The 24,525-nt window shown below is 58.4% G+C and overlaps 2 protein-coding genes across 2 annotated transcripts; one reads left to right on the top strand and one right to left on the bottom strand.

Annotated features, from left to right (window-relative positions):
- Positions 1-13,576: 13,576 nt before the first annotated feature.
- LOC117644664 (carbonic anhydrase-related protein 10-like) lies at positions 13,577-17,055 on the top strand (the record flags this gene model as incomplete). Its single annotated transcript, XM_034384275.1, has 10 exons — positions 13,577-13,601; positions 14,188-14,238; positions 14,318-14,454; positions 14,708-14,899; positions 15,324-15,419; positions 15,506-15,572; positions 15,807-15,961; positions 16,332-16,463; positions 16,656-16,704; positions 16,775-17,055. Coding segments are annotated over 10 exons (918 nt in total), but the record flags the coding sequence as incomplete, so codon positions are not given.
- A 90-nt stretch (positions 17,056-17,145) lies between these two features.
- Positions 17,146-23,236, bottom strand: LOC117644665 (mucin-2-like). The gene is made up of 5 exons (XM_034384276.1): positions 22,591-23,236; positions 20,569-20,650; positions 19,946-20,246; positions 18,185-19,578; positions 17,146-17,164 (listed from the first exon to the last, which is right to left on the bottom strand). Exons 1-5 carry the CDS (start codon positions 23,234-23,236, stop codon positions 17,146-17,148), a joined length of 2,442 nt encoding a protein of 813 aa, XP_034240167.1.
- Positions 23,237-24,525: the final 1,289 nt, after the last annotated feature.

A 24,525-nucleotide genomic window follows, 5' to 3' on the forward strand; every position in this document is an offset into this window, starting at 1 on the left:
AGACATTATAATCCCTTGACTCAGGCCACCAGGCTCAGTAAGGAGGCGACCGACAGAATGCCTAAAAGTATTTGCACGAAAGTTCTTGTGCAAAATTCAACCATATGGATTTACTCCGAAGTTGGGGCCCAAACATAGTCTAGTAGATGTTACGTTAACTTTAGTCGTTTCCCCAATCCCTGGACAAATGATGCTCTCCGAACGAGGAATCCATTGGTGGGTCACACGCTCAGTTCGAGTCCCATTTAGCGACTTGGAGCTCACCCCTTCGTTACCCGTAGGAAGATGGCCCTGGCTGAAGTGTCACGCTTCTGTTAAAATTTAGGCTACCACACTGCATAGACTTCAGGCACGGAAAAATTTATTCGTGTGCTGACACAGACGCAAAGCCATACGATGTATCCTAGCAAAGAGAACAATGACGCGCAGTTTCACTGAAAAGGGAAGAAAACCACGAGGATCCTTCCCCCCGAACGCTCTGCGGGTCCGATTCTTGAAAACCCCCCCCCCAAATCCCGTTGGCGATTGGAGCGTCTCGGATCGCCATCTTTTGTCGCCGTTCAATGTACCGGAAGTGGCGGAATGTGGGGGCTGCCGTTCTGGCGGCGGGTCGCGCCCGCCAGAAAGAATCCCCCTTAAAAGTCCATTCTTTGGACAATTTTTAAGGCGGTACAGTTTATATGTTTCCGGCCGGGCCTCAGATCCAACTAAGGAACGTCATTGGTTGCGGTATCAAGTTCTCTATCAGATAGATTGTAGCTGTTTGTTCTTTTTCTAGTTGCCTTTGTGCAACCCACACAACTGCGCACCAACAGTTTATGTGTAATTTTAAGAACAAGTGGCAAAGGCCACCTAACACATAACATCCCCCTAGGCAGGCAGAACGCCTACCCCAACAGAACGCCTTTGCCCACAGAACGCCTTTAAGCGCTCACAATTTACATCCACCGACAAGAGAAAATGGCAAGGGCCATATATTCCCCTGAAGATTCTCCTTGTCTCTTTTTTTATTTTTGAATGACCGCAGAATAAGGTCTTTAATTTCGTTTGATCTATCGCTTGGCATCATAAACTTTTGTGAAATGAATATTAGTCTACAAGAAAAACACAAGACACTGTGATACATGTGCCAGTGTTAGATGTTTGATAATGTGTATGATAATAAATTTCAATCGTTTTACAGAAACTACTTTGAATGCATAACCAATCAAATTTGGTAAAATATTATTCCATTATTAAGATTAAGATTATGAACGGTGAGATGTGTCAATAGAATGCAGGTTTCATGTACTCATTTCCTTCGATTCCACGTTACAATTATGGTGAACGAACAATCATAAGTACAGTTAAAGTGTCAAGTTATCTGAAAGAATGTTATTATTTTTTTGAATTCTGCTTTCTGCTCGAACGACTCTGCGCTTCACTATTGGCAGGATCATGCTATTCACAGTTCAGCTAGTGCGCTCTCGCCTTCGCCATTTCACGCCCGTCGTCTTCTCATTTTCACGTAATGAGTTCAATTTCACGGAAATTAGCGTCAATGTAATCTTTGAACCTTCCTCTTTCCATAAATATACAATTTGTGCCACTTTCGGCGTTCTAACATGCTCAAAGATGCGAGTAAACGACGGCCCGACGATCGTTTTCGCCTTCTCTCGCCTTCGCCATTTCACGCTCCGTCGTCTCCTCATTTTCACATAAAGAGTTTATTTTTGTCAAAATTAGCGTCAATGTAATCTTTGAACCTTCCTCTTTCCATAAATATACAATTTGTGCCACTTTCGGCGTTCTAACATGCTCAAAGATGCGAGTAAACGACGGCCCGACGATCGTTTTCGCCTTCTCTCGCCTTCGCCATTTCACGCTCCGTCGTCTCCTCATTTTCACATAAAGAGTTTATTTTCGTCAAAATTAGCGTCAATGTAATCTTTGAACCTTCCTCTTTCCATTAATATACAATTTGTGCCACTTTCGGCGTTCTAACATGCTCAAAGATGCGAGTAAACGACGGCCCGACGATCGTTTTCGCCTTCTCTCGCCTTCGCCATTTCACGCTCCGTCGTCTCCTCATTTTCACATAAAGAGTTTATTTTCGTCAAAATTAGCGTCAATGTAATCTTTGAACCTTCCTCTTTCCATTAATATACAATTTGTGCCACTTTCGGCGTTCTAACATGCTCAAAGATGCGAGTAAACGACGGCCCGACGATCGTTTTCGCCTTCTCTCGCCTTCGCCATTTCACGCCCGTCGTCTTCTCATTTTCACATTAAGAGTTTATTTTCGTCCAAATTAGCGTCAATGTAATCTTTGAACTTTCCCCTTTCCATGCATATACATTTTATGCTACTTTCGTGGTTTTAACACGCCTAAAGATCGAAAGTAAACTTGACAACCGGCTGGGTCCCGCCAAGTCCCGGCATCTCCACTGGGCTCTGGGCTGTGGGCTGAATGGAGGGCTTCGCCCAGTTAACGTATAAGATAAAGATAAAGATAAAGTTTGGCTCAGCCAAAAATGATTCGTTGCCAGAAGCCAGACGACCGGTGCCTTTCCGCTCAACAAATCTGCTGTTTTCTGAGAGACTTCGTCGGTAAGCAGTCGGATGCCGATACGCCCCGCCGGTCAGACGGGTCAGGCGCGTGGAGTATCTTCGCCGCGTCCTTGGCAACCCTGGAGGCGGGGAGTATCGTCACGGACCAGCAGCAAGCAGACTGATTCCGAGAGTCGTTTTCGTCGCTCTGTCTCTCTCTCACACTTGCGGGACTTACCCTATACGCACGAGAGGGACAGGGCGACGAAAACGACTACCTGAATCGCACAACTCTCGCACGAAGAATAGATCCCCTTGACCCCGCACAGTGGGCCAGAGGACCGACCCGGAGCCGGACATAACGCTAGATGCGTTTTGAGCTCCAGAGTCGCTAAACAGGCCTCGAAGCGAACGTGTGACCCCACCAATGGAATGCTCTCCGAACGAGGAATCCATTGGTGGGGTCACACGCTCAGTTCGAGTCCCATTTAGCGACTCTGGAGCTCACCCCTCTTCGTTACCCGTAGGAAGATGGCCCTGGCTGAAGTGTCACGCTTCCTGTTAAAATTTAGGCTACCACACTGCATAGACTTCAGGCACGGAAAAATTTATTCGTGTGCTGACACAGACGCAAAGCCATACGATGTATCACACTCATCCACATCCGGAGACCAAGACGCGCAGTTTCACTGAAAAGGGAAGAAAACCACGAGGATCCTTCCCCTCCGCGTAGCGCCTCTGCGGGTCCGATTCTTGAAAAGCCCCCCTCCCCCCCTTCCCCCGCTTGGCGATTGGAGCGTCTCGGATCGCCATCTTTTGTCGCCGTTCAATGTACCGGAAGTGGCGGAATGTGGGGGCTGCCGTTCTGGCGGCGGGTCGCGCCCGCCAGAAAGAATCCCCCTTAAAAAGTCCATTTCTTTGGGAATCAATTTTTTAATGGCGGTACACTGTTTTGTCTCGCGGTCCGGCCGCGCGGCCCGTCGAGGTCCATCCATTCCCATCGGGGCTGTCGACTCACAGTGGGCCAGAAGACCGGTGGGGGCGGCCAAAACTCCAGACGCGTTTTGAGCTCCACAGTCGCTGAATGGGACTCGAACCGACCGTGTGACCCCACCAATGGATTCCTCGTTCGGAGAGCAATCCATTGGTAGGGTCACACGTTCGGTTCGAGTCCCATTTAGCGACGCCGGAGCTTAAAACGCGTCTAGAGTTTTGGCCGCCTCCACCGGTCTTCTGGCCCACTGTGCGACTCCCTGGCGGGCTGACTCCGACACAGCGCTCCGTCTCTCTCGCACTCGCAGGGCGTTGCGCGGGAGAGCGAGAGAGACAGAGCGACGAAAGCAGTGTCCTGGACGAGCCTGCCGGCCGCGCCACGCTAGGGTCATTCTTTGGCGGCTTTATCCCGCCTAGCTGTCCCGGGAGACGGGCTGCCTGTCTCTCTCGCACCTTGACGGGACGCCCCATGAGTGCGAGAGAGAGAGAGGGACGACACTCGGAATCAGTCTGCAGGGCGTAGTGCGCAGGGCGCAGGGCGACATCCTGGCGTCCTGGGCGCAACAGCTGCGGGCGAACAGGGACCAGGGAGCAGCCCCAGGACGCCGGGACACCCTAGGACACCCGGGACACGCGGCCGCCGCCAAGCAGTCCCTGGTCACGTAGCGGTGGCGGCGGCGGCAGGACGACGGCTGCAGGCTCCCTCCGAGACAGCGCTCTGTCTCTCTCGCAGCCCTCCGCGGCGGCCCGCGGGTGCGAGAGAGACAGCTGCAGCCCGCAGCGCGGCAGCATGGCGGCAGCGCGCACTGCATCAATCACGGGGACATCATGTCGGACAGCGGCACACCGCACCGCCCTGGCCGCCCTCGCCGGCGTGTCGATCTAGACGACCGCGGCGGACATCTGCAGCGCGCCCAGCCGTGCAGGACTTACCCCGCACAGTGGGCCAGAAGACTGTGGAGGCGGACAAAGTTCTCGACGCGTTTTAAGCTCCAAAGTCGCTAAACAGGCCTCGAACCGAACGTGTGACCCCACCAATGGACTGCTCTCCGAACGAGGAATCCATTGGTGGGGTAACACGTTCGGTTCGAGTCCCATTTAGCGACTCTGGAGCTCCAAATGCGTTTAGAGTTTTGTCCACCTCCACCGGTTTTCTGGCCCACTGTGCCCCGGAGCAGCAAGCCTCGTCTCCACGAAGGAACTGCATCAAGAAACGCTCTGGGATCTCCAAGATCTCGATTTCGGAGACGCCTCATGAAAAATTGCGCGCTGCAAGATTTGGACTCGGCGCGCTGCGCGCTAGCCGCGCTTGGCGCTGACCTGGCCGGCCGGCGCCGCCCCTGCCCCCTGGAGCCCATGAAGTGTGTCTGCACCGTGTGACACGGCACGCCGGGCCGCCGCCCCGGGCGAGGCTAGGTGTGACGCTACGTAGGCCGGACACGTACAGAGTCGGTTAGCCGCTAACTCGGCCCGTGGGACCTGTGCGAGACTACGTCCCGCTACGTCCCCCACATGCCTCTCGTGCGAGTGCTCTCGTGCCGCCAGCCCGGCAGCCCTTCGTCCCAACCTTTATACCGGTCGGCCCACAGTGGGCCAGAAGACCGGTGGAGGCGGCCGAAACTCTACACGCGTTTTGAGCTCCAGAGTCACTAAACGGGACTCGAATCGAACGTGTGACCCCACCAATGGATTGCTCTCCGAACGAGGAATCCATTGGTGGGGTCACACGTTCGGTTCGAGTCCCGTTTAGTGACTCTGGAGCTCAAAACGCGTGTAGAGTTTCGGCCGCCTCCACCGGTCTTCTGGCCCACTGAGCGGGAGCGGGAAGGTGTCAGAAAGGGGTGGGGGTGTAAGTCAGGCCGCAACTAGCTTATCGTCCGCAGAGGCCTGGGAGGGGCGGCGTGGGGCGGCGAGAGGCGGCGAGACGCGGCTTAAGATTAACCAGGAGAAATGAGTGTAGCGGACGAGTAGCTGGTGCCCCCTCCCCCAGACCCTCTCACCCCTCTCACCCTTCCGCCCCGGCGCCAATGAGGAGAAATGGCCTGTAAGCGGACTGCCTCTTCCCGCGTCTCTTCCTACTCATGATCCTCTCCCTCTCGCGATCCTCTCCCATCGGTGGTCCGGCTCACTTGTGATCCGTGGACTCCCCGCCCGCGCTCATGACTTTCTATTTTCTTCCTTCCTCCTGATCTTTTTTCCTGTTCCTCATTGATTATCCCCTCCAGTCATGATCCGATCCTCTCCCATTATTAATCATCTCTCATTGATAATCCGCTCCACTGATGATCCTCTCCCGTTGATGATCCTCTCCACTCATTATCCTCTCCTCTCACGATCCTCTTCCATTGATAATCTTCTCCATGGATGATCCACTATGATCCTCTACATCATGATCCTCTCCCATTGATTATCTTCTCCACTCACCCCCCCCCCCCCGGTCATAGTCCTTCCCCCCCCCTCCCCCTCCCCGTACTTCACTTGGCCCTTCCTCACTACACGTGCGACAGCACCGTCTCGGAGGCCGAGAGGGAAGTGTAACCCAATTCATCAGTTTGTCGTTGGCGGGCGGAAAGTGGTTGGCGCGGCGTGGCGGGGCGCGGCGGGGCGGGGCGGGGCATGGCGGCTCCGGTCCCACGGCTCATGGGGGCTCAACACCCCGCTAACTTTCCATCTGCCAAGTTTGGATTGGCCTGGCGGTACTTTTCCCCTCAGTGGCCCTGCCTGCCCTGCCTGCAGTCTGATTCCGCAAGATCGTTTCGTGGCGCTGTCTCTCTCGCACTCTCGGGGCGCCGCCATGCGCCGCCATGAGTGTGAGAGAGACAGGGCGAGTGAGGCGGCCCCACCGCAGCACACCGTCTTGTCTTGTTATGCTGGCCGGCCTATTACCGCATTGTTTTCGGCTTTGCCGACGCACTTCTTTGTGCCGCCGTTTTAAAAGCGGCCGGCTACACAGTGGGCCAGAAGACCGGCGGAGGCGGGCACAAAACGCTAGACGCGTTTTGAGCTCCAGAGTCGCTAAACAGACCTCGAATCGAACGTGTGACCCCATCAATGGATTCCTCGTTCGGAGAACAATCCATTGGTGGGGTCACACGTTCGGTTCGAGTTCCATTTAGCGACTCTGGTGCTCAAACGCGCGTCTAGAGTTTTGTCCGCCTCCACCGGTCTTCTGGCCCACTGTGCGCTCTGCTCTGCGTGTTGAAAGGAGCATCCAATAAGAGCTGGCCCGGATAACAACGCCACCAATCAGGCGCCCCAACTCTCACATCACGGCCGGACGGACTCCGAACACGCTCCCTCTCACTCTCGCACCCCAACGGGGCCCACGGGGCGCCCCGCGAGCGAGACAGAGCAGTGGGCCGGCCGGCTCCACCGGGCGCACAATCTCATCTCGCGAATACTTTCCGGGGCTCACGAAAAGTAATAACAACACTGCTTGAGCTGCCAGCAGCGTAATGGCTGCTAATAAGCAAATGACAATAAAGTTTATCCTCTGGAGGAGGCGGGGCGCGCCTCGCGAGCGGACGGACGGAGGGCACTACCTCGCGAGGCGGCGCGCCGCGGAAGGAATCTCATAACGGATCCGCTTTGGGGAGTGGCATATTCGGACCTCGTGCGGGAGCCGGGACGCACAGTGGGCCAGAAGACCGGTGGAGGCGGACAAAACTCTAGACGCGTTTTGAGCTCCAGAGTCGCTAAATCGCGGAGAGTTTTGCCTGTTTTTGTTTGATGGCGACACTGGTTGGCCGGGTTACTAAAGTCTGAGGTTCGTTTTCCGCGAACATGTCCGAACGAAACCAAATCTTATTCCCGCCCGGGGGGTTGTTCTTCTGCAGGGGAACAGGGAAGTGTGTTTTAGGGCCTTCTTTAAGTGAACACAATCTCACGGCGATGACACGAAGGGGCAGGAATTCCCCCGCCCCGCCACGCCATAAAGCTGGCCAACCTCGGCGCCGCGACAGGTCATCCCCCGGGCGCCGTGGCTCATCGCACGGCCTTTTATATCACGCGACATAACAAAATACCTGCAGTGCTACACACACGCACACACACACGCACGCACACTCTCACACACACGCGCACACACGCGCGCGTGCAGGCTTCCGTCCGGCCATGGCAGGCCATGGCAGGCCATGGCGCCTGGCGGGTAGGCAGCCCTTCCACTCCGCTGCGCCGCGGGCTGGCCCATCCCGAGGTTCGCAGGCGCCTGCAGACGGGCCTTCGTCACGCTGTCTCCCTCGCACTCACAGGGGGCGTCCCGTCGCACAGTGGGCCAGAAGACCGGTGCAGGCGGCCGAAACTCTAGACGCGTTTCGAGCTCCAGAGTCGCTGAATGGGACTCGAACCGAGCGTGTGATCCTACCGATGGATTGCTCGTTCGGAGAGCAATCCATTGGTGGGGTCACACGTTCGGTTCGAGTCCCATTTAGCGACTCTGGAGCTCAAAACGCGTCTAGGGTTTCGGCCGCCTCCATCGTTCTTCTGGCCCACTGTGCGCCGCGACCGTGCGCTGCGACTGCAGCGTGGTATTCTATTGGCCGGGCCGCGCTGGCAGCCAAAGCCAGGCGGGGCAGCCGCGGCGGCCGCGATGATCCCCGGGGTTAGTCCCGGCCTGGGTTACTGCATCGCCCCTTCAGCCTTCGGCACCTTCGGCATCGGCCTGGGCTTCGGCCCGTGGCCACGCCGCGGCGCGCAGTGCCGCGTTCACCGCCAACTTTTACAACCCCTGTACGCGCCTTGGGAGGGCCGTGGCGTGGCAGTGGCGTGGCCGCGCCCTGCAGTGCCCTGGCCGCCTGTGGAGCCTTTTGGCGTTTGGCTGCCTTTGGCTGCCGTTGGCTGCCGTTGGCGCCATCCCCTTAGTAGTGACCCTCTTTTCACTCCCTCTGGCCGGCCGGGCGGCGCGGGGCGGGGCGGGGCGGGGGGGGCGGGGCGGGGCGGGGCGGGGGGGGCTCGAGGGTCCGGCAGTGCAGCGGCTCCAAAATCATCCCCGCCCCTCCTCGCGGAAAAGTGAACAATTCCTGCCCCGGACACACCGCAGCGGCCGCAGGCCCCACCCCGCCCCACCGCGCCCCGCCCCGCCCCGCCCCGCCCCGCCCCGCACCCGACCTCCTCCACCCGGCCGCACTGGCGCACACACGATCCTTACGTGACTCCATTCCGCGGCGCGGCAACAGTGGCGGCAAGAGGGAGGCAGATATCTCGGAGAGAGAGAGAGAGAGAGAGGAGAGAGAGAGAGAGAGAGAGAGAGGAGCAGGACCGGCAGACGAGTTTGTCCGCAGATAATCGTCGCCGGGCTTCGCCGGGCGAACCACTCCAGGAGAAGTGTCCGAGGACGCCGAGGAGGCCATCGTCCGGATGGCCGAAGGATTAAAACCGAAGGGGCGTCCAGGGCTCGTTGCCACATTACGCAGCGCCGCTACTGACCAGTGTCGTGGTTAGGTTTGCCTGCACTGCTATTCGACGGATGTGACGTCATACTCGTGACAAGGTGAACTTGGTCCCATTCGTCGGAAATTGACACGGCCATGTAGCTAGACAAGACGAGCTAAAGTTTCTGGTCACCTCTACAGATCAATGGCCGAAAATGAAGGCACTTCCTTCCAGTGTTACGTGTTGTTTCGTGTTGTTACGTGGCATGTGAGCCGGGCGCAGTGCGGCTTGTTTAGGCCGGCTCGCCCTCCAGCGGGCCGCGGTCGGCCGGGCGCTCTGTCTCTCTCGCACGCTTACGGACAGCCCCACGAGTGCGACAGAGACAGAGCGACGAAAAGACTCTTCCGAATCGCGCGGCCAGCACAACAGCCCCTCAAAAGTCTCCGTGGCCGTTGGCCGAGCTAGCCAGGGGGAGGGGGGAGGGGGAGGTGCTGAACTCTGATGGGCGACCTCTTTCGTTCTGGGCCATTTCCAAACGGCCCACGTATGTCGGCTCGACCCAATTCCACCAGTTTGATTCAAATTCGCTCCCCCCCCCCTTTCGCCCTCCGCCACCCCTCTCACTCCCACCCGAACCGCCCCTTGGCCAAATCCAAGCTGCCTCTCACCTGGATAATTGAATTCTCTAAAATAGTCTATCCTCTTCCTTTTCCTACTCGTTATTTTCGGGATTGTTTTCGGGATGTGTGACCCTTCCCTACACGGAGCCCTCGAGCGAGCAGCGGGCCTCCTTACAGAGCGACTGGACCGTGCTGCGGGCGGCCGAGTTGCGGGGGAGGCACAGTGGGCCAGAAGACCGGTGGAGGCGGCCGAAACTCCAGACGCGTTTTGAGCTCCAGAGTCGCTAAACAGGCCTCGAACCGAACGTGTGACCCCTCCAATGGATTCCTCGTTCGGAGAGCAATCCATTGGTGGGGTCACACGTTCGGTTCGAGTCCCATTTAGCGACTCTGGAGCTCAAAACGCGTCTGGATTTTCGTCCGCCTCCACCGGTCTTCTGGCCCACTGTGGGAGGGAGAGAGAGAGAGGGCGCACCCCCACGACGCGCCCTCCCCGCGAGTGCGAGCGAGACGGAGCGACGCTGGGCGCCGCACCTCCGTGGCGTAAGTGGTACGACGTCAACAATGAGAGCAACACGCAAGGGGCGGGAAGGGGAGGGGGAGGGGATATTCCACGGAGTTTGAAAAGAACACTCCGGGAAGTCCGAGGGTCTCTGTGTTTGCATCCGTGTTGGCTAGGCTGGCCGGGCTGGTCGAGCTGGTCGGAAAGCCGCGGCAGTTTCCCCACTTCCACCTCAAGGGAAAGCACCGGTGCCCCTCGCCGACAAATTACCGGAAAATCCTGGCACGAGTCTCAATGTTCCCGAGGAACTACGAACAAATAAAACTACACTAAAACGCCTCAGAGATTTCACCCGCTGTTCAAACCGAGATCGATTGTGTGTTGAGTTTTCAGTCCGGTCAGCATCAGGTTCGCGATGTTAAGAACTTACTCTTTCATGCACGGTGCCCGCAGCGCCTCATCGAAGCTCGCGTTGCCACGCTAAAGCTACTGCGTCCGATTTTTTTTATTCGGTCGGCATTGACGGGGGATTCGAACCAGCGACTTTGCAGAACGGAGCGAGTGATTAGGGGCCATCGTTATTCCGGTTGCTGACTTGTCCGGTCCTACTCGTCGTTAGGGCGGCGCCGATCGCGTTTCCCCCACATAATTGGAGGCCTCGCAAACATTTCCCCCTTCTCCGTCATCCCGGCGTCAGCGACAACATCGCCCATTTCTCCGTGAAATTGAAGAAAACAGTGCACTTCATGCGGAAAAATTAGTTTCAAGTTTCTGACAAAACGTGTTTCCCCGAGGAATATATCGGAACTACCTTCAATTACCTTTCACGAAATTTTTGTCGTATCATTTTAAAAATGATGTGTTGGAAAGACACAGGGCTTAACGAGGTAACTCAATCCCAAGGGCAGCCGTTTCGTTTTTATCCATTTCTTCTTTTGATAAAAAAAAATTATCTGCTGTAAGGGTTCAGCTAGCGAAGGTCAAATTACTTTTCGTCTGCATGTTGTAATGCTTTTGTGGTTTGGTCGACCACTGCACCGCACAGTGGGCCAGAAGACCAGTGGAAGCGACCAAAATCCTGGACATGTGTTGAGCTCCAGAGTCGCTAAATAGGACTCGAACCGAACGTGTGACCCCATCAATGGATTGCTCTCCGAACGAGGAATCCATTGGTGGGGTCACTCGTTCAGTTCGAGTCCTGTTTAGCGACTCTGGAGCTCAAAACGCGTCTGGACTTATGTCCGCCTCCATCGGTCTTCTTGCCCACGGTGCAGCGTCGCTCAGAGTTGTAACACGTGGACCCAGCCGGAGGAGAATCTCTCTCTCTCTCTCTGTCTCTCTCTCTGTCTCTCTCTGTCTCTCTTTGCCTCTCTCTGTCTCTCTCCAGGGCGGCATACTTTGCCCGGTTCCCCGAGGGCCGGGGGCGTATCGGTAAGCAATGGTGCGACGTGCGGCCCCGCGCCCTGGAGGCCCTGGAGGCCCTGGAACGCCGAGACGGCCCAGGGGGCAGCAAAGCCCTGCCGTGGCCCTGCCGTGGCCCTGCCGTGCTCACACGTACTATAGCATCGTCGCCAAACGTTACACACTGCAAAAAAAATCACTGCATAAACGGTTTTTGTTTTCCCAGGGAGCTTGTCAGAAAGACATAGACGATTTCCACGGAGTTCTTGGCGAAACTAGGAGTCGTTTCGGACGTATCAAAAAATTCAAACCCAAATTTTTGTTGTTATTTTTTTTAATTTAAAAATATGTTTTGTTTGGCGGTTGTGTGCAGCCTGGCGGGCTCAATTTTTCGCCGCCTGCAGTCCGCCGCTGGCCGCGGCTGGCCCAGATCCGCTGATTCTCGGATGCTAATTGCAGCGTGTTGCAGGCAGTGCCAATTCTCCTTCTGCAGAAGACTTCTGCTTCGCCGCTCGGCAGCCAAAGTGGCCCGCTGCATACCGAGAGTCGTTTTCACGTCGCTCTGTCTCCCTCCCGCCGCTCATGGGGCCTCCCCTACACGTGCGAGAGAGACAGAGCGACGGAAACGACTCCCGGAATCAGTCTGCTGGCCCTTGACGGACCTTCGCGGCGACAAAACGAGTTTCCCGTTTCTCTCCGTCTTCTCTCTCTCTCTCTCTCTCTCTCTCTCTCTCTCTCTCTCTCTCTCTCTCTCTCTCTCTCTCTCTCTCTCTCTCTCTCTCTCTCTCTCTTTTCTTTTTTATTAATTAGACTGGCTTTTGGCACCGCCCCGCCATATCTCTCGGATAATCTGCCTGGCCGTGTGGAGGATTTGTCACTTTGTTGGCAATGCTCCCGCCAGTTCCGGCCCTTCAATCGCACCAATACAGCCCTTTTCCTTTATTCAGCCCCTTGGAATCCGCGGCTGCCAGCCCGCCTGGCCGCCTGGCCTGGCGCCCATTGTAGCCAGCCAGCACACAGTGGGCCAGAAGACCGGTGGAAGCGGCCAAAACTCTAGACGCGTTTTGAGCTCCAGAGTCGCTTGACAGGGGTCGAACCGAACGTATGACCCCACCAATGGACTCCTCGTTCGGAGAGCAATCCATTGGTGGGGTCATACGTTCGGTTCGAGCCATGTTTAGCGACTCTGGAGCTCACAACGCGTCTCGAATTTTTGCCGCCTCCACCGGTCTTCTGGCCCACCGTGCAGCAGCCAGCCTGTCCGCGGCACTTTTATATTGTGTCATTCCCAGTGAGGAATTCACCTCCCAGGAATTACAGTGAAGGTGCCGCGGCGCTGGCGCGTCGCTGGTGAGGAGGGCGCGGCATTCTTGGGCCACTGTCCCTAGTCCCTTCCCTTTCCTGTCCCGGGCGGAAGAAAGGTCATCCGCGATTATGTTTCGAGAGTCACCTGGTACCTGGTCGCGTTTGCAGTTCAAGTGGGGCTGGAGTCAACCACGTGGCGGAGATGACCGCGGGGCCACAGCTGCTATACTTTCTTAAGACTCTACGTTTACCTTTTCCCTCTCCCATCCCCCTCTCTCTCTCTCTCTCTCTCTCTCTCTCTCTCTCTCTCTCTCCCTCTCTCTCTCTCCCTCGCTCGCTCTGCATGCTCCGCGTCTTGGCAGCGACTGGCGCCCCTCCCCTTCCCCTCCACACGTGAACCCCCTCCCCCCCCCCCTTTCCCCTCGACCGGAGTCTGCTGGACAGAGGCTTTGGCGGCGGCAGGCGGGCCGGGCAGGGCGGTGGTGGCGCCCCGCGATCCACTCCCCGCCCCCGCGGTCCGCCCCCGCCGCCCCTCCGAGGTGGTCCCCGGCGTGCTCGCCGCGGCTTGCAGCGTAGCGGCGCGCGGCTCTAAGTCAGTCCGTTGCTCCACGCGCCGGCCGCGGGTCCAGCGGTCCAGCCAGCACCCTCTTCCGGCCGCCGTCTGACCCTCGGCGTCGTGGCCTCGGCGTCATCCCCTCGACGTCGTCCTGGAGCACGATGCAGCCCGGACGGTGATTCCAGCGGTGCCGGCCGAAGGCGCACGAAGGACCACGCCGGCGGCGCTGGCCATGCCGAGGCCATGCAGGCCATGCAGGCCGTGCAGACCCCCAGGCTCGCCGCGCGCGCCCTTCTCGTCCTGCTCGTCCTGCTGCAGGCCGGAGGTAAGCGCTGCCACCAGGCGGACAGTGGGCCAGAAGACCGGTGGAGGCGGACAAAACTCGAGACGCGTTTTGAGCTCCAGAGTCGCTGAACAGGACTCGAACCGAACGTGAGGCCCCACCAATGGATTCCTCGTTCGGAGAGCAATCCATTGGTTCGGTTCGCGTCCCGATGCGCTGGAGTGCGGCAGAGACAGACGCAGGGGCGGTCTTTCATTTGCCACAATTAGTAGCACCTTTCGCCGCTCGGCCGGCCCCGCGCCTCGATCGCCTTCCCTTACAGTGACTCGGTTGAATTACAGCCGCCAATGCGTGGCTCTGCGTTAGAGTGAGACGCAGCGACACTGCTAAAGTTTCACCGTAAAATGAAATCGCCGTAAAGCGTTAATGGGACGCCGTTCTTCCCCGTCACCTGATTGGTCTCGGGTTCGAATCCGGATATTCCGCGAGTCTCCGAAGAAAAGGTCCCTGGTTTCACTTTTCTGATTTTCTGGAAAGTTCTCACTTCGTCGCCAAAAAGAATTTCTTTGTTCTTTGAAGCCGGTGCGACAGTTAAACTTTAAGTGAACTCTCCCTTCTTGACCCACAGCCTTGACCGGTGTCATTTGGGAGGAGTGGTGGACCTACGACGGGATATCGGGTAAGTGGAGATTTTAACGCGAGCTTTCCGCACTTTTCCGTTATCAGTTCCGCTTCACGAATCTTACAAACTAAATCAGGCCCGGCGTTCTGGGGACTCATCAACCCGGAGTGGAGTCTCTGCAACAAGGGGCATCGCCAGTCGCCGGTGGACCTGGAGCCGGACAAGCTGCTGTTCGACCCCAGCCTGCGCAACGTGCGCGTCAACGCGCACCGGGTGAGTCCGCCTCCGCCGTCGCACAGTGCGCCAGAAGACCGGAGGCGTCGGCCAAAATCTCGGACGCGTTTTGAGCTCCAGAGTCGCTAAATGGGACTCGAACCGAACGTGTGACCCCACCAATGGATTGCTCCCCGAACGAGGAATCCATTGGTGGGGTCACACGTTCAGTTCTAGTCCCACTTAGCGACTCTGGAGCTCAAAACGCGTCTAGAGTTTTGGTTCGCCTCACGTTTCGCTTTGGTCCCTGCAGGTGAACGGCCTGCTGACCAACACCGGCCACGGCGCCGTGCTGGCCCTGGACAACTCGACGCGGCGCGCGCTCAACGTGACCGGCGGCCCCTTGGCCTACAAGTACCAGCTGCACGAGGTGCACGTCCGCTACGGCCTCGTGGACGCCGTCGGCTCCGAGCACCTCGTCGACGGCAGGGCCTTCCCCGCCGAGGTACGACGGCTAGCTTCGGCCAGGTCGAGCCGCCCGCCCCGACGCACAGTGGGCCAGAAGACCGGCGGAGGCGGCCAAAACTCTAGACGCGTTTTCAGCTCCAGAGTCACTAGACAGGACTCGAACCGAACGTGTGACCCCACCAATGGATTCCTCTTTCGGAGAGCAATCCATTGGTGGGGTCACACGTTCGGTTCGAGTCCCATTCAGCGACTCTGGAGCTCAAAACGCGTCTAGAGTTTTGTCCGCCTCCACCGGTCGTCTGGCCCACTGTGCAGCCGCAAGCGCCGCGCGCGCGGACGTGCCCGTGGAACACAGCTGCCAGTTGGGTTGCCTGCCCAGCAGGCGCGCACCCCCGCCGCACTCGCCGCTCAGGCTGCGTCTCTCTCGCTCTCTCTTTCACTCGCTCACTGTCGCCCCGTAGATCCAGATCTTCGGCTTCAACTCGGACCTGTACGTCAACTTCTCGGATGCGACCCACAAAGCCCAGGGACTGGTCGCCCTATCCGTACTCCTTCAGGTGGGCCGCTTTAGCGATGACACTTTTTGTTTGTTCTCGTTTCTACTGTGAGTTACGGCATGTTGGAAACGAGTGGCATTTTCCAGGTTGGCGACTTGTCTAACCCCGAGCTGCGGATACTGACGGACCAGCTGGACCGCGTGCAATTTCGAGGTGAGCACTCTGCTGCCGATGGACGCGTTTTGAGCTCCAGAGTCGCTAAATGGGACTCGAACCGAACGTGTGACCCCACCAATGGACTCCTCGTTCGGAGAGCAATCCATTGGTGGGGTCACACGTTCGGTTCGATTCCTATTCAGCGACTCTGGAGCTCAAAACGCGTCGAGAGTTTCGGCCGCGTCCACCGGTCTTCCGGCCCACTGTGCGAACCCTCTCGACTCTCGACAGGAGACTCGGTGCCGGTGACGCGCATCTCTATCCACGGGCTGCTGCCCAACACGTCCTCCTACATGACCTACGACGGCTCGGCCACCATGCCCGGCTGCCACGAGACCGTCACGTGGATCGTGTTCAACAAGCCCATCTACATCACCAAGCAGCAGGTAGCGGACTGCCCTCAGAGAGAACCGAGCACGCAAAATTATTAGAGTGTTTTCGAATAAAGTGCACGTTTTTGGCAAATACCTTTAAAATTTAAGCAGCCAAACAATAGAGAAGTTTTTTACGGTGTCAGGTCGCTCGAGCCCAGGAACCAAGCGCAAACTGTACAGTTAATTTTTCACTCTTAAAGAAGGAATATTTCTAATTAAAAGTGCCAAGGTTCAGTATGAGGAACAAAAAGCATCCACGTGTTGCCGAAAATTCCCATCCTTTAGGTTTTTTTTTTACAATGCTGGGTGGGGGGAAAAAACAACAACAACTTTTTTCGATTGCTTCCTTCCCTGATCTGCTTGTTTGTTTACGATTCGACAGCTGCTGTCGCTGCGCCGCCTCATGCAGGGCACCTACAAGACGCCCAAGGCCCCGCTGGGGAACAACTTCCGGGCGCCGCAGTCGCTGCACAACCGGCCCCTCCGGACCAACATCGACTTCCGGAAAGACGCCGTGAGTGCTGCCCGAGTCTGTTGCCACCTTAGTGGACGAAAAATTAACTGTTATTCGACGAATGTGAATTTTGTCACGTTTGTCTGAATGTGACGTCACATTCGTTGAATAACATTGTTTGTGGCGGCACCGTCCCCGGATGCATTTGGATTTAATTTAGTTAGATTTTTTAAAAATGCTTTTGTGTTTTAGGAGACCGGGAAGCAGTGCGTATCGATGAGGAAGGTCGCCTTCTACAAAGGTACGTTGAGCGAGATGGGAGTGGGCCTTGCTTTGTCGTTTTGGACTAATTCTGGTTTTCTCCGCTGCAGCCAACGAGTGGTGACCCTGAGACGTGCCGTTTTCGAGTTGCAACAGGATGGCATTTGGCTCTGCCAGGCGCGAGGCACGCCGGCGGCTGCGAATTCTTGTCCTGTCGGCCGATGAGTGCATTGGACACATTATCAGGAAACTGTTGGTTTTGATTGACTGTAGTATTAATGTTAAGGTCCGTACTCTTCAAAAGAGAAACTTTCGTTAATAAATCGTATTTTTTTAATTAAAAAATAGATACAAACGTAACTTAACTATCACATCATAAAGGATATTACAACAACACGCACGCACGAAGTATAAAATACGCATTGCTTTAAAACGACTGTACATACGAATAAAATCACATTAAGAACGAATAGGCGATTTTTCACTCATCTCGCAAATCTCTGGGAATATAGTATCACGATTGTCTTGTCATTTTTGTCAATGTCCACAAAATGAAGTATGAAAAGGGCTATATAATAGTAATAATACAACAATAGTAAAAATAAAGCTCAGAGTAGAGGCATTATGAGTACGGGGTACGTGATTATGGAAACTGGCACCGCCAAGGTAAGTACCACTCTTGAATGAACGTTGCCAACTAGAGGGGGCATTTGACACTTCTCTAACTTATACAATTAAGTCGACTAAATTAATCACTGGATTATGCATAGCTTAAACTTAAACGTTTGGGGCATCGTGCGCAGATCGGCAGGGGGGACAATCTTACTTATCTAAGACACACATAGGAGAGAAAGAGGGGAAAACAAATGAGAGAACAGAATCTCTGCTGCAAAACAACAACAACAAACAACAACAAATGAATCAATTTTCTTTCATCACCCACTTTCTCGGCATGAATCCCACATCGGGTGCAGACACTGGGTAGTTAGTTACAGTGTGGGCCCGCCCTCTAGAAGTTGACCATGCTCCTCGGCAGAGGTATCTCTCCCTCCTCCGCCGCGTCGTCCTCTCTCTCTCGCTCGCGCTCTCTCTCCCTCTCCCGCTCGCGCTCTCGCTCTCTCTCTCGCTGGGTTTTCCTGCGGCGGGGCTTGGCCGGGCGCCTGCCCTTGTGCCGGGGACGGCCCTGCGCGCCTCCAGGACCGCCGGGACGCCGCGCAGGCCCTCCGAAGCGCGCGCCCTCGCCGGACGCGTGGCCGGACGCGCCGAAGCCCCTGCCCGGGCCTTCCTGGGGCTCGCCGAAGGGCGGCCGCGACCCTCCGCGGCGCGGACCCTCGCCGAAGCCCTTGCGGCCGCCCTCCGCGGAGCCCCGCCGCGAGCCCTCCGCCGACCCCCGGCGGGGCGCGCCGAAGCCGGCGTCGTCGTCGTCCTCCTCCGAGTCCCAGGCGCCGACGGGCGCGGGCGGCGGCCGCGACGTCCGGAACCGCCACGACGGCGTGCTGGTGCGCGTGCCCCAGCCGAACCGCGGCGTCGGCGGCCCCGTCGTCGTCCGGGCGGTGGTCGGCCACCGCACCGGAGGGTTCGTCCACACCCACGAGCGGAAGGTCGTCGTGGTGCTCGGCGAGGTGGTCGTCGTGGTGCTCGGCGTGGGGGTCGTTGTGCTGGTCGTCGGCCGGAAGGTGGTAGTAGAGGGTGTGCTGGTCCAGGGTGAGAATGTAGTTGTAGTTGTGGATGGTGTAGTGGTCCAGGGTGAGGTTGTAGTTGTTGTAGATGGTGTAGTGGTCCAGGGTGAGGTTGTAGTTTTAGAGGGTGTAGTGGTCCAGGGTGAGAATGTAGTTGTAGTTGTAGATGGTGTAGTGGTCCAGGGTGAGGTTGTAGTTGTTGTAGATGGTATAGTAGTCCAGGGTGAGGTTGTAGTTGTAGAGGGTGTAGTGGTCCTGGGTGAGAATGTAGTTGTAGTTGTAGATGGTGTAGTGGTCCAGGGTGTGGTTGTAGTTGTTGTTGTTGTGGATGGTGTAGTGGTCCAGGGTGAGGTTGTAGTTGTTGTTGTGGATGGTGTAGTGGTCCAGGGTGAGGTTGTAGTTGTTGTTGTAGATGGTGTAGTGGTCCAGGGTGAGGTTGTAGTTGTAGATGGTATAGTGGTCCAGGGTGATGTAGTTGTTGTTGTAGATGGTGTAGTGGTCCAGGGTGAGGTTATAGTTGTTGTTGTAGAGGGTGTAGTGGTCCATGGTGAGGTTGTAGTTGTAGAGGGTGTAGTGGTCCAGGGCGAGAACGTACTCGAAGTTGTTGGCGGAGTTCTGGCCCAGGGCGGGAATGTGTTTCTAGTGGTGGGTGGAAGGCTGCCCGTCGAAGGCACGACCGTAGTCGTTGATGGCGGGCCAGAGCTGCGCGTCGGCGGCGTCCTCGTCCACGGCGGGAACATCCTCGTCAGCGGCGGGAACGTACTCGTCGTCGTGGCGGAGAAGTACGGCGAGTAGGGCTGCCGGCTGCGCTGCCTGGAGCCGTGCCTCCTCGACGCCCTGGTCGTCGTGGCCGCCGTTGTGGTGGTGGTCGGCTGGGGCGTAGTCGTCGTTGTGGTGGTTGTCGTCGGCCTCGGCGTTGTCGTGGTGGTGGTAGTTGTCGTTGGCCTGGGCGTGGTTGTAGTGGTGGTGGTTGTCGTTGGCCTGGGCGTAGTTGTAGTGGTGGTGGTTGTCGTTGGCCTCGGCGTAGTAGTAGTGGTTGTCGCTGGCCTCGGCGTTGTCGTGGTGGTCGTCGTCGTGGTCCTGGGCACGGCGACGGGCACGACGGGGTGCGGCTCCATGGCCTCCACGGGCGAGCCGTCCACCGGCGTGAAGGAGTCGACGATCACGGTGCGCGACACCAGGTTGGGGTTAGTGCAGTTGGTGTTGGTGAAGGTGCGCACCGCCTTCTTGATAGACTGCAAGGAGGAGAGTGGCGCTTCGTAAGGCACGTGCACAGTGGGCCAGAAGACCGGCGGAGGCGGTCAAAATCGCGGACGCGTTTTGAGCTCCAGAGTCACTGAATAGGACTCGAACTGAACGTGTGACCCCATCCATGGATTGCTCTTAAAACGAGGAATCCATTGGTGGGGTCACACGTGCGGTTCGAGTCCTGTCTGACGACTCTGGAGCTCAAAACGCGTCTGGAGATTTGGCCGCCTCCACCGGTCTTCTGGCCCACTGTGCAAGGTAAAGCCGAGTCCAAAAGCCGTTTCTTGAACTTCCATCAAGTGACTTGAATGTTTCAAGTAAAGTCAGCCAAAATTGCTATGCAATGAGACCCACCTTGGACTTGGTGGTCCAGGGGAGGACGAAGCTGATCTCGAGGGCGTTGGCGGGGCCCACGCTGCCCATGACGAGGAAGGACTCGGCCTTGTCGCAGGCGGGGCAGCCCGTCGGCAGGGACGGCAGCGAGGCGCGCGCCAGCTTCTTGACGGCGGGGTTGGCGGCCTTCAGCACCCTCGTCGTCCGGAGGGGGGCGTCGCCGGCGAGGTCCCGGCGCTGGTCCTGGCGCTGGTCCGCCTCGCTGCGGGCCTTGAGGGGCCGGCGGCGGCCTGGCGGGCGCGGCGCACGCGAGCGCGCACGGCTGCGACAACGAGGGGCGTTACACAGTGGGCCAGAAGACCGGTGGAGGCGGCCAGAACTCTAGACGCGCTTTGAGCTCCAGAGTCACTAAATGGGACTCGAACCGAACGTGTGACCCCACCAATGGATTGCTCTACGAACGAGGAATCCATTGGCGGGGGTCACGCGTTCGGTTCCAGTCACATTTAGCGACCCTGTAGCTCAAAACGCGTCTAGAGTTTTGGCCGCCTCCACCGGTCTTCTGACGCACTATGCGTTACCCACAACATAAGTTTCGGTTTTTACAGTGAGGATCTATTTTCACAGTGTGGCCTCCGGAAAACTCACCGAAGTCAGAACGGCACAGGTGATCCAGGACGTTCTCGTAGGTCTCCGCCTGGTTGCAGGGCCGGCAGGCGTCGTTGGCTGCAACACGAGTCAACGAGTCAAGAACGCAACCACCAGAAAATGGCCGCTTAAGAAATAAATCAACAAATTTGACAAAGCGAGAGAATGGTTCGTTTTCTGTTCTTATTTTCGTGACACAACAGACGCGTTGGTGGAGCGGGCCTTGCAGCACCCTTTGTAGCAGCTCCTGTCTGGGTGTCACTCGTCATGTCACGCTGTCACGCCCCCGACGCCCCGCCCCGCCCTGCCCCGCCACGCCCCGCCCAATTGAGTGGTTTAGGGACAAAGCAGGCGTAATCCCCATTTACAATGATTGGCTGGCGAGAGACTGCCGGGCGCGCGGAGGCGTACGAAATGGCGCTCACAGCTGCAGACTGATTCCGCACAGCAGCGTCTCGGCGCTCTGTCTCTCCGCGAGTGCGAGAGAGATAGAGCGACGAAAGCGAACGCTCGCGAGCCTGGCCTTCCCGGGTGGACTTTTCGGCCCCATCCGCCTCAGGCGTGGCCGTCCATGGGTGTCGCAGCATCAACACCGCACAGTGGGCCAGAAGACCGGTGGGGGTGGCCAAAATCTCTCGACGCGTTTTGAGCTCGTGTGACCCCACCAATGGACTGCTCTCCGAACGAGAAATCCATTGGTGGGGTCACACGTTCGGTTCGAGTCCCATTTAGCGACTCTGGAGCTCAAAACGCGTCTTGACTTTTGGCCGCCTCCACCGGTCTTCTGGCCCACTGTGCGCTGCTGCTGGCGGTTCCGAGAGGGTCGTCCCGCCGGTCCGTCTCTCTCGCACCCACACGAGACGGCCTGCGAGTGCGAGAGAGAGAGAGAGAGAGAGAGAGAGAGAGAGAGAGAGAGAGAGAGAGAGAGAGAGAGAGAGAGAGAGAGAGAGAGAGAGAGAGAGAGAGAGAGAGAGAGAGAGAGAGACTTCAGGATCATGGCCTTGTTGGTGAGAATGCGCGTCCGCCACACGTTGGACACGTCACTGCGCCACTTATGCAAGAGCGGTAATCCGCTTTCTGGTTCCTGGCAGAGGCAACCGGGATGGCCGGCTGGCTGGCCAGTGCCTGGCCACTGCCCTCTGCACCGCGGACTTGGCGGACTTGACTACGCCTCCTCTCGCTCTTCAGACGGCCGCCTCTCTTCCCTCGTTGAGGTTCAAGGAGGTGGTCCAAATTCCAGACGCGTTTTCAGCTCCAGAGTCGCTGAACAGGCCTTGAACCGAACGTGTGACCCCACCAATGGATTCCTCGTTCGGAGAGCAGTCCATTGGTGGGGTCACACGTTCGGTTCCTGGAAGCCGCCGCCGGGATTCGAACCCGGAAGAATGGCGGCTGCCAAAAATAAAATGAAAACGTGGCAGAGGCTGGCCAGGCTTTCCGATAAGACACACGCTGCTCCGGACCGTGAGACTCTGTGACGTGCAGAAACATTTCATTTTCTGTTGTTGTTGTTGTTGCTTTTTGAGACCGTGGCCGTGAGGCCGGCCGCATAAGGCACAGCGCGATGTCGTCCCGGGGAGGGGGAGGGGGCATGCGTTGAGTGACATTTCCCTATCAGGGGGCCATTACTGGCAGGCGCGAGCTGAGCCGCGAGCTCCAATTGAAGTCCAGTCTACACTCACATAAAGCTGTCTGCCGCCCTCCCACCATCCCCCACGCACACGCCCGCTCAGGGCAGCCCGGTGTTCGAACCCAGCCATTGAAGCGGCGCATCCCATTGACTAGAGACCGGTGGAGGCGGCCAAAACTCTAGACGCGTTTTGAGCTCCAGAGTCGCTTAATGGGACTCGAACCGAACGTGTGACCCCACCAATGGATTCCTCGTTCGGAGAGCAATCCATTGGTGGGGTCACACGTTCGGTTCGAGGCATGTTTAGCGACTCTGGAGCTCAAAACGCGTCTAGAGTTTTGGCCGCCTCCACCGGTCTTCTGGCAAATCCACTGTGGGCGCTACTCACCGTCCTCCACCACGACGACGGGCTCGTTGGCGTGCTCCAGCTGCCGCTGCTGCGGCTGCACGGGGGCCGCGGGCTGCTGCGGCGCGGGCTGCTCGGACTGCGCCGCGATGCACATGTCGTTGTCGGCGGGGAACTTGTCGCAGCGGAACATGTCCGGCCAGGGGTAGCCGTAGGCGCGCATGCGGCCCTCGCAGCCGCGCCGCACCGCCTCGCACAGCGAGCGGCACGGGTAGATGGCGCTCATGGACCTCTCCAGGCACACGGGGCTGAACAGCGAGCAGAGGAACAGCTGCGCGTCCGCGTGGCACCGCACGTTGACGAGCGGCACCCAGGACGACGCCTGCTGCCCCACCTCCGTCATGGTGTCGTGGTCCAGCAGGTTGGGCAGCCGCATCTGCTTGTAGCCCACGCCGTAGCACAGGCTGAGGTTGGCGGGGATGTCCAGGCACACGGGCTGCGGCGTGCGCCCCTGGCCGCCCCCGGACCCCAGCCCGCCCAGTCCGCCCAGCCCCCAGTCCGTGAACAGGGTGCGGGTCTGCAGGGGGATGGGCAGTGTGCCTGCCGCCCCCGCCGCCCCCGCCGCCCCCGACTCGGACAACGGGAGAGCGAGGAGCGCCCACGCCCACGCCCAGACGTGCCACCACATGGCGGCCGCGGCGTCACGCCACCGTCTCGCACTGCACCGACACTGTCTCACACTTGGCGACTTCGCAGTCCGCGAGGCTTGGCGGGGCACTGCAGGCAGGCCGACGTCAGGCCGCGGAGCCGTGCCGGCCGGCGACGCCAAGCACGCCGCGCTCGCCGCCGAAGACCATGGCGACTACGCCTTCTTCCAGGACCGCACTGCACTTGACACCGCACCGCACTGCTGCGTCGCAGAACTCGCTTCGCAGACACACACTCGCACTGCACTGCGCCCCGCTGCGCTGCCGGCTGGCGCGGCCTGCCTCGACCTCGCCTGCTGCTTCACTGAGGAGGCTGAGGAGAGGAGGAGGCTGGAGGGCACCGCCGTCTACCGTCACCACCGTGTGCTCCGTGTGCGTGCGCCCGGGCCCTGCGGGAACTGCGGGAACTGCGGGCACCCCATGGGCTTGGCTCAGCTGTCACTGCACCACTGCCTCTGGGTGCACGCCGTGCACGCCGGCCGCACTGCCCCGCGCGGCCCCGCCCCGCTGCCACCGCTGCGCTGTGGATGGTGGAGCCGGTGTGCCACGCCACGCCACGCCACGCCACGCCGGCGCGGGGCACTGACACCACATTACTCTCCGTGATGTTACTGACTGCAAGCCCCTCGCTTCGCTCGCCTCCCTCGCTATCCTCCATCCTCGCTGCTTTTCTCCTTCATCCCAGTCCCCGCATGTCTCCCCCAATCATTTAATTCCGTCTGTCACCCCGGCCCGTCTGTCTGTCTTTCTGTCCGCTCGCCGGGCCGCTTGCTATCTGTCCCATCTACCCCTCCCCTTTCCCTTGGGCCCCCTTCTTGCGGACGCGCCCAGACACTGCCAGACACCACACAGTGTGGCACACACCCCAGCAGTCTAAATACAGCCGTCTCCCCGCTGGGCCCCGCCGGGCCCCACCCCCCGCGCGGCCCGTCTTGGGGGGTCCCGGGTGCCACGGCACTGCCACCCTCCCCGGCGAGCCCAACGAGGCCCTCTGCTGCAGCAGCACAGCCCTGCAGCTGCTCGCCGCGGGGAGGGGGTCCGGGGGCTCCTCCACCGCGCTCGCCAGACGCAGCGACTGGCTGCGACCCCTCGCCGCGCGCGCCGTGTCGTGGCCGTCGAGGCCCTGAGGTGCCCTGCAGCGTCCGCCACCCCGGGGTGAGGTCCGCGACGTCAGCACCGTCAGCACGGCTCCGGCCCGCAAGGTGCTCAGCGTCATGAACACACAGTGGGCCAGATGACCGGCGCCGGCGCCGGCCGGAACTCCAGACGC

Source organism: Thrips palmi, unplaced genomic scaffold (assembly GCF_012932325.1).
Source record: "Thrips palmi isolate BJ-2018 unplaced genomic scaffold, TpBJ-2018v1 HiC_scaffold_18, whole genome shotgun sequence".
Lineage (NCBI taxonomy): Eukaryota > Metazoa > Arthropoda > Insecta > Thysanoptera > Thripidae > Thrips > Thrips palmi.

What these genes read in the sequence shown, in the direction of transcription:
- LOC117644665 (XM_034384276.1), bottom strand. Translation starts at nt 23,236, where the DNA reads ATGTGGTGGCACGTCTGGGCGTGGGCGTGGGCGCTCCTCGCTCTCCCG. An exon ending in CGTCGTCGTGGTGGAGGACG is followed by an intron (nt 20,651 to 22,590) that starts GTGAGTAGCGCC and finishes CTCGTGTTGCAG; the next exon opens with CCAACGACGCCTGCCGGCCC. An exon ending in TGCCGTTCTGACTTCGGTGA is followed by an intron (nt 20,247 to 20,568) that starts GTTTTCCGGAGG and finishes TCGTTGTCGCAG; the next exon opens with CCGTGCGCGCTCGCGTGCGC.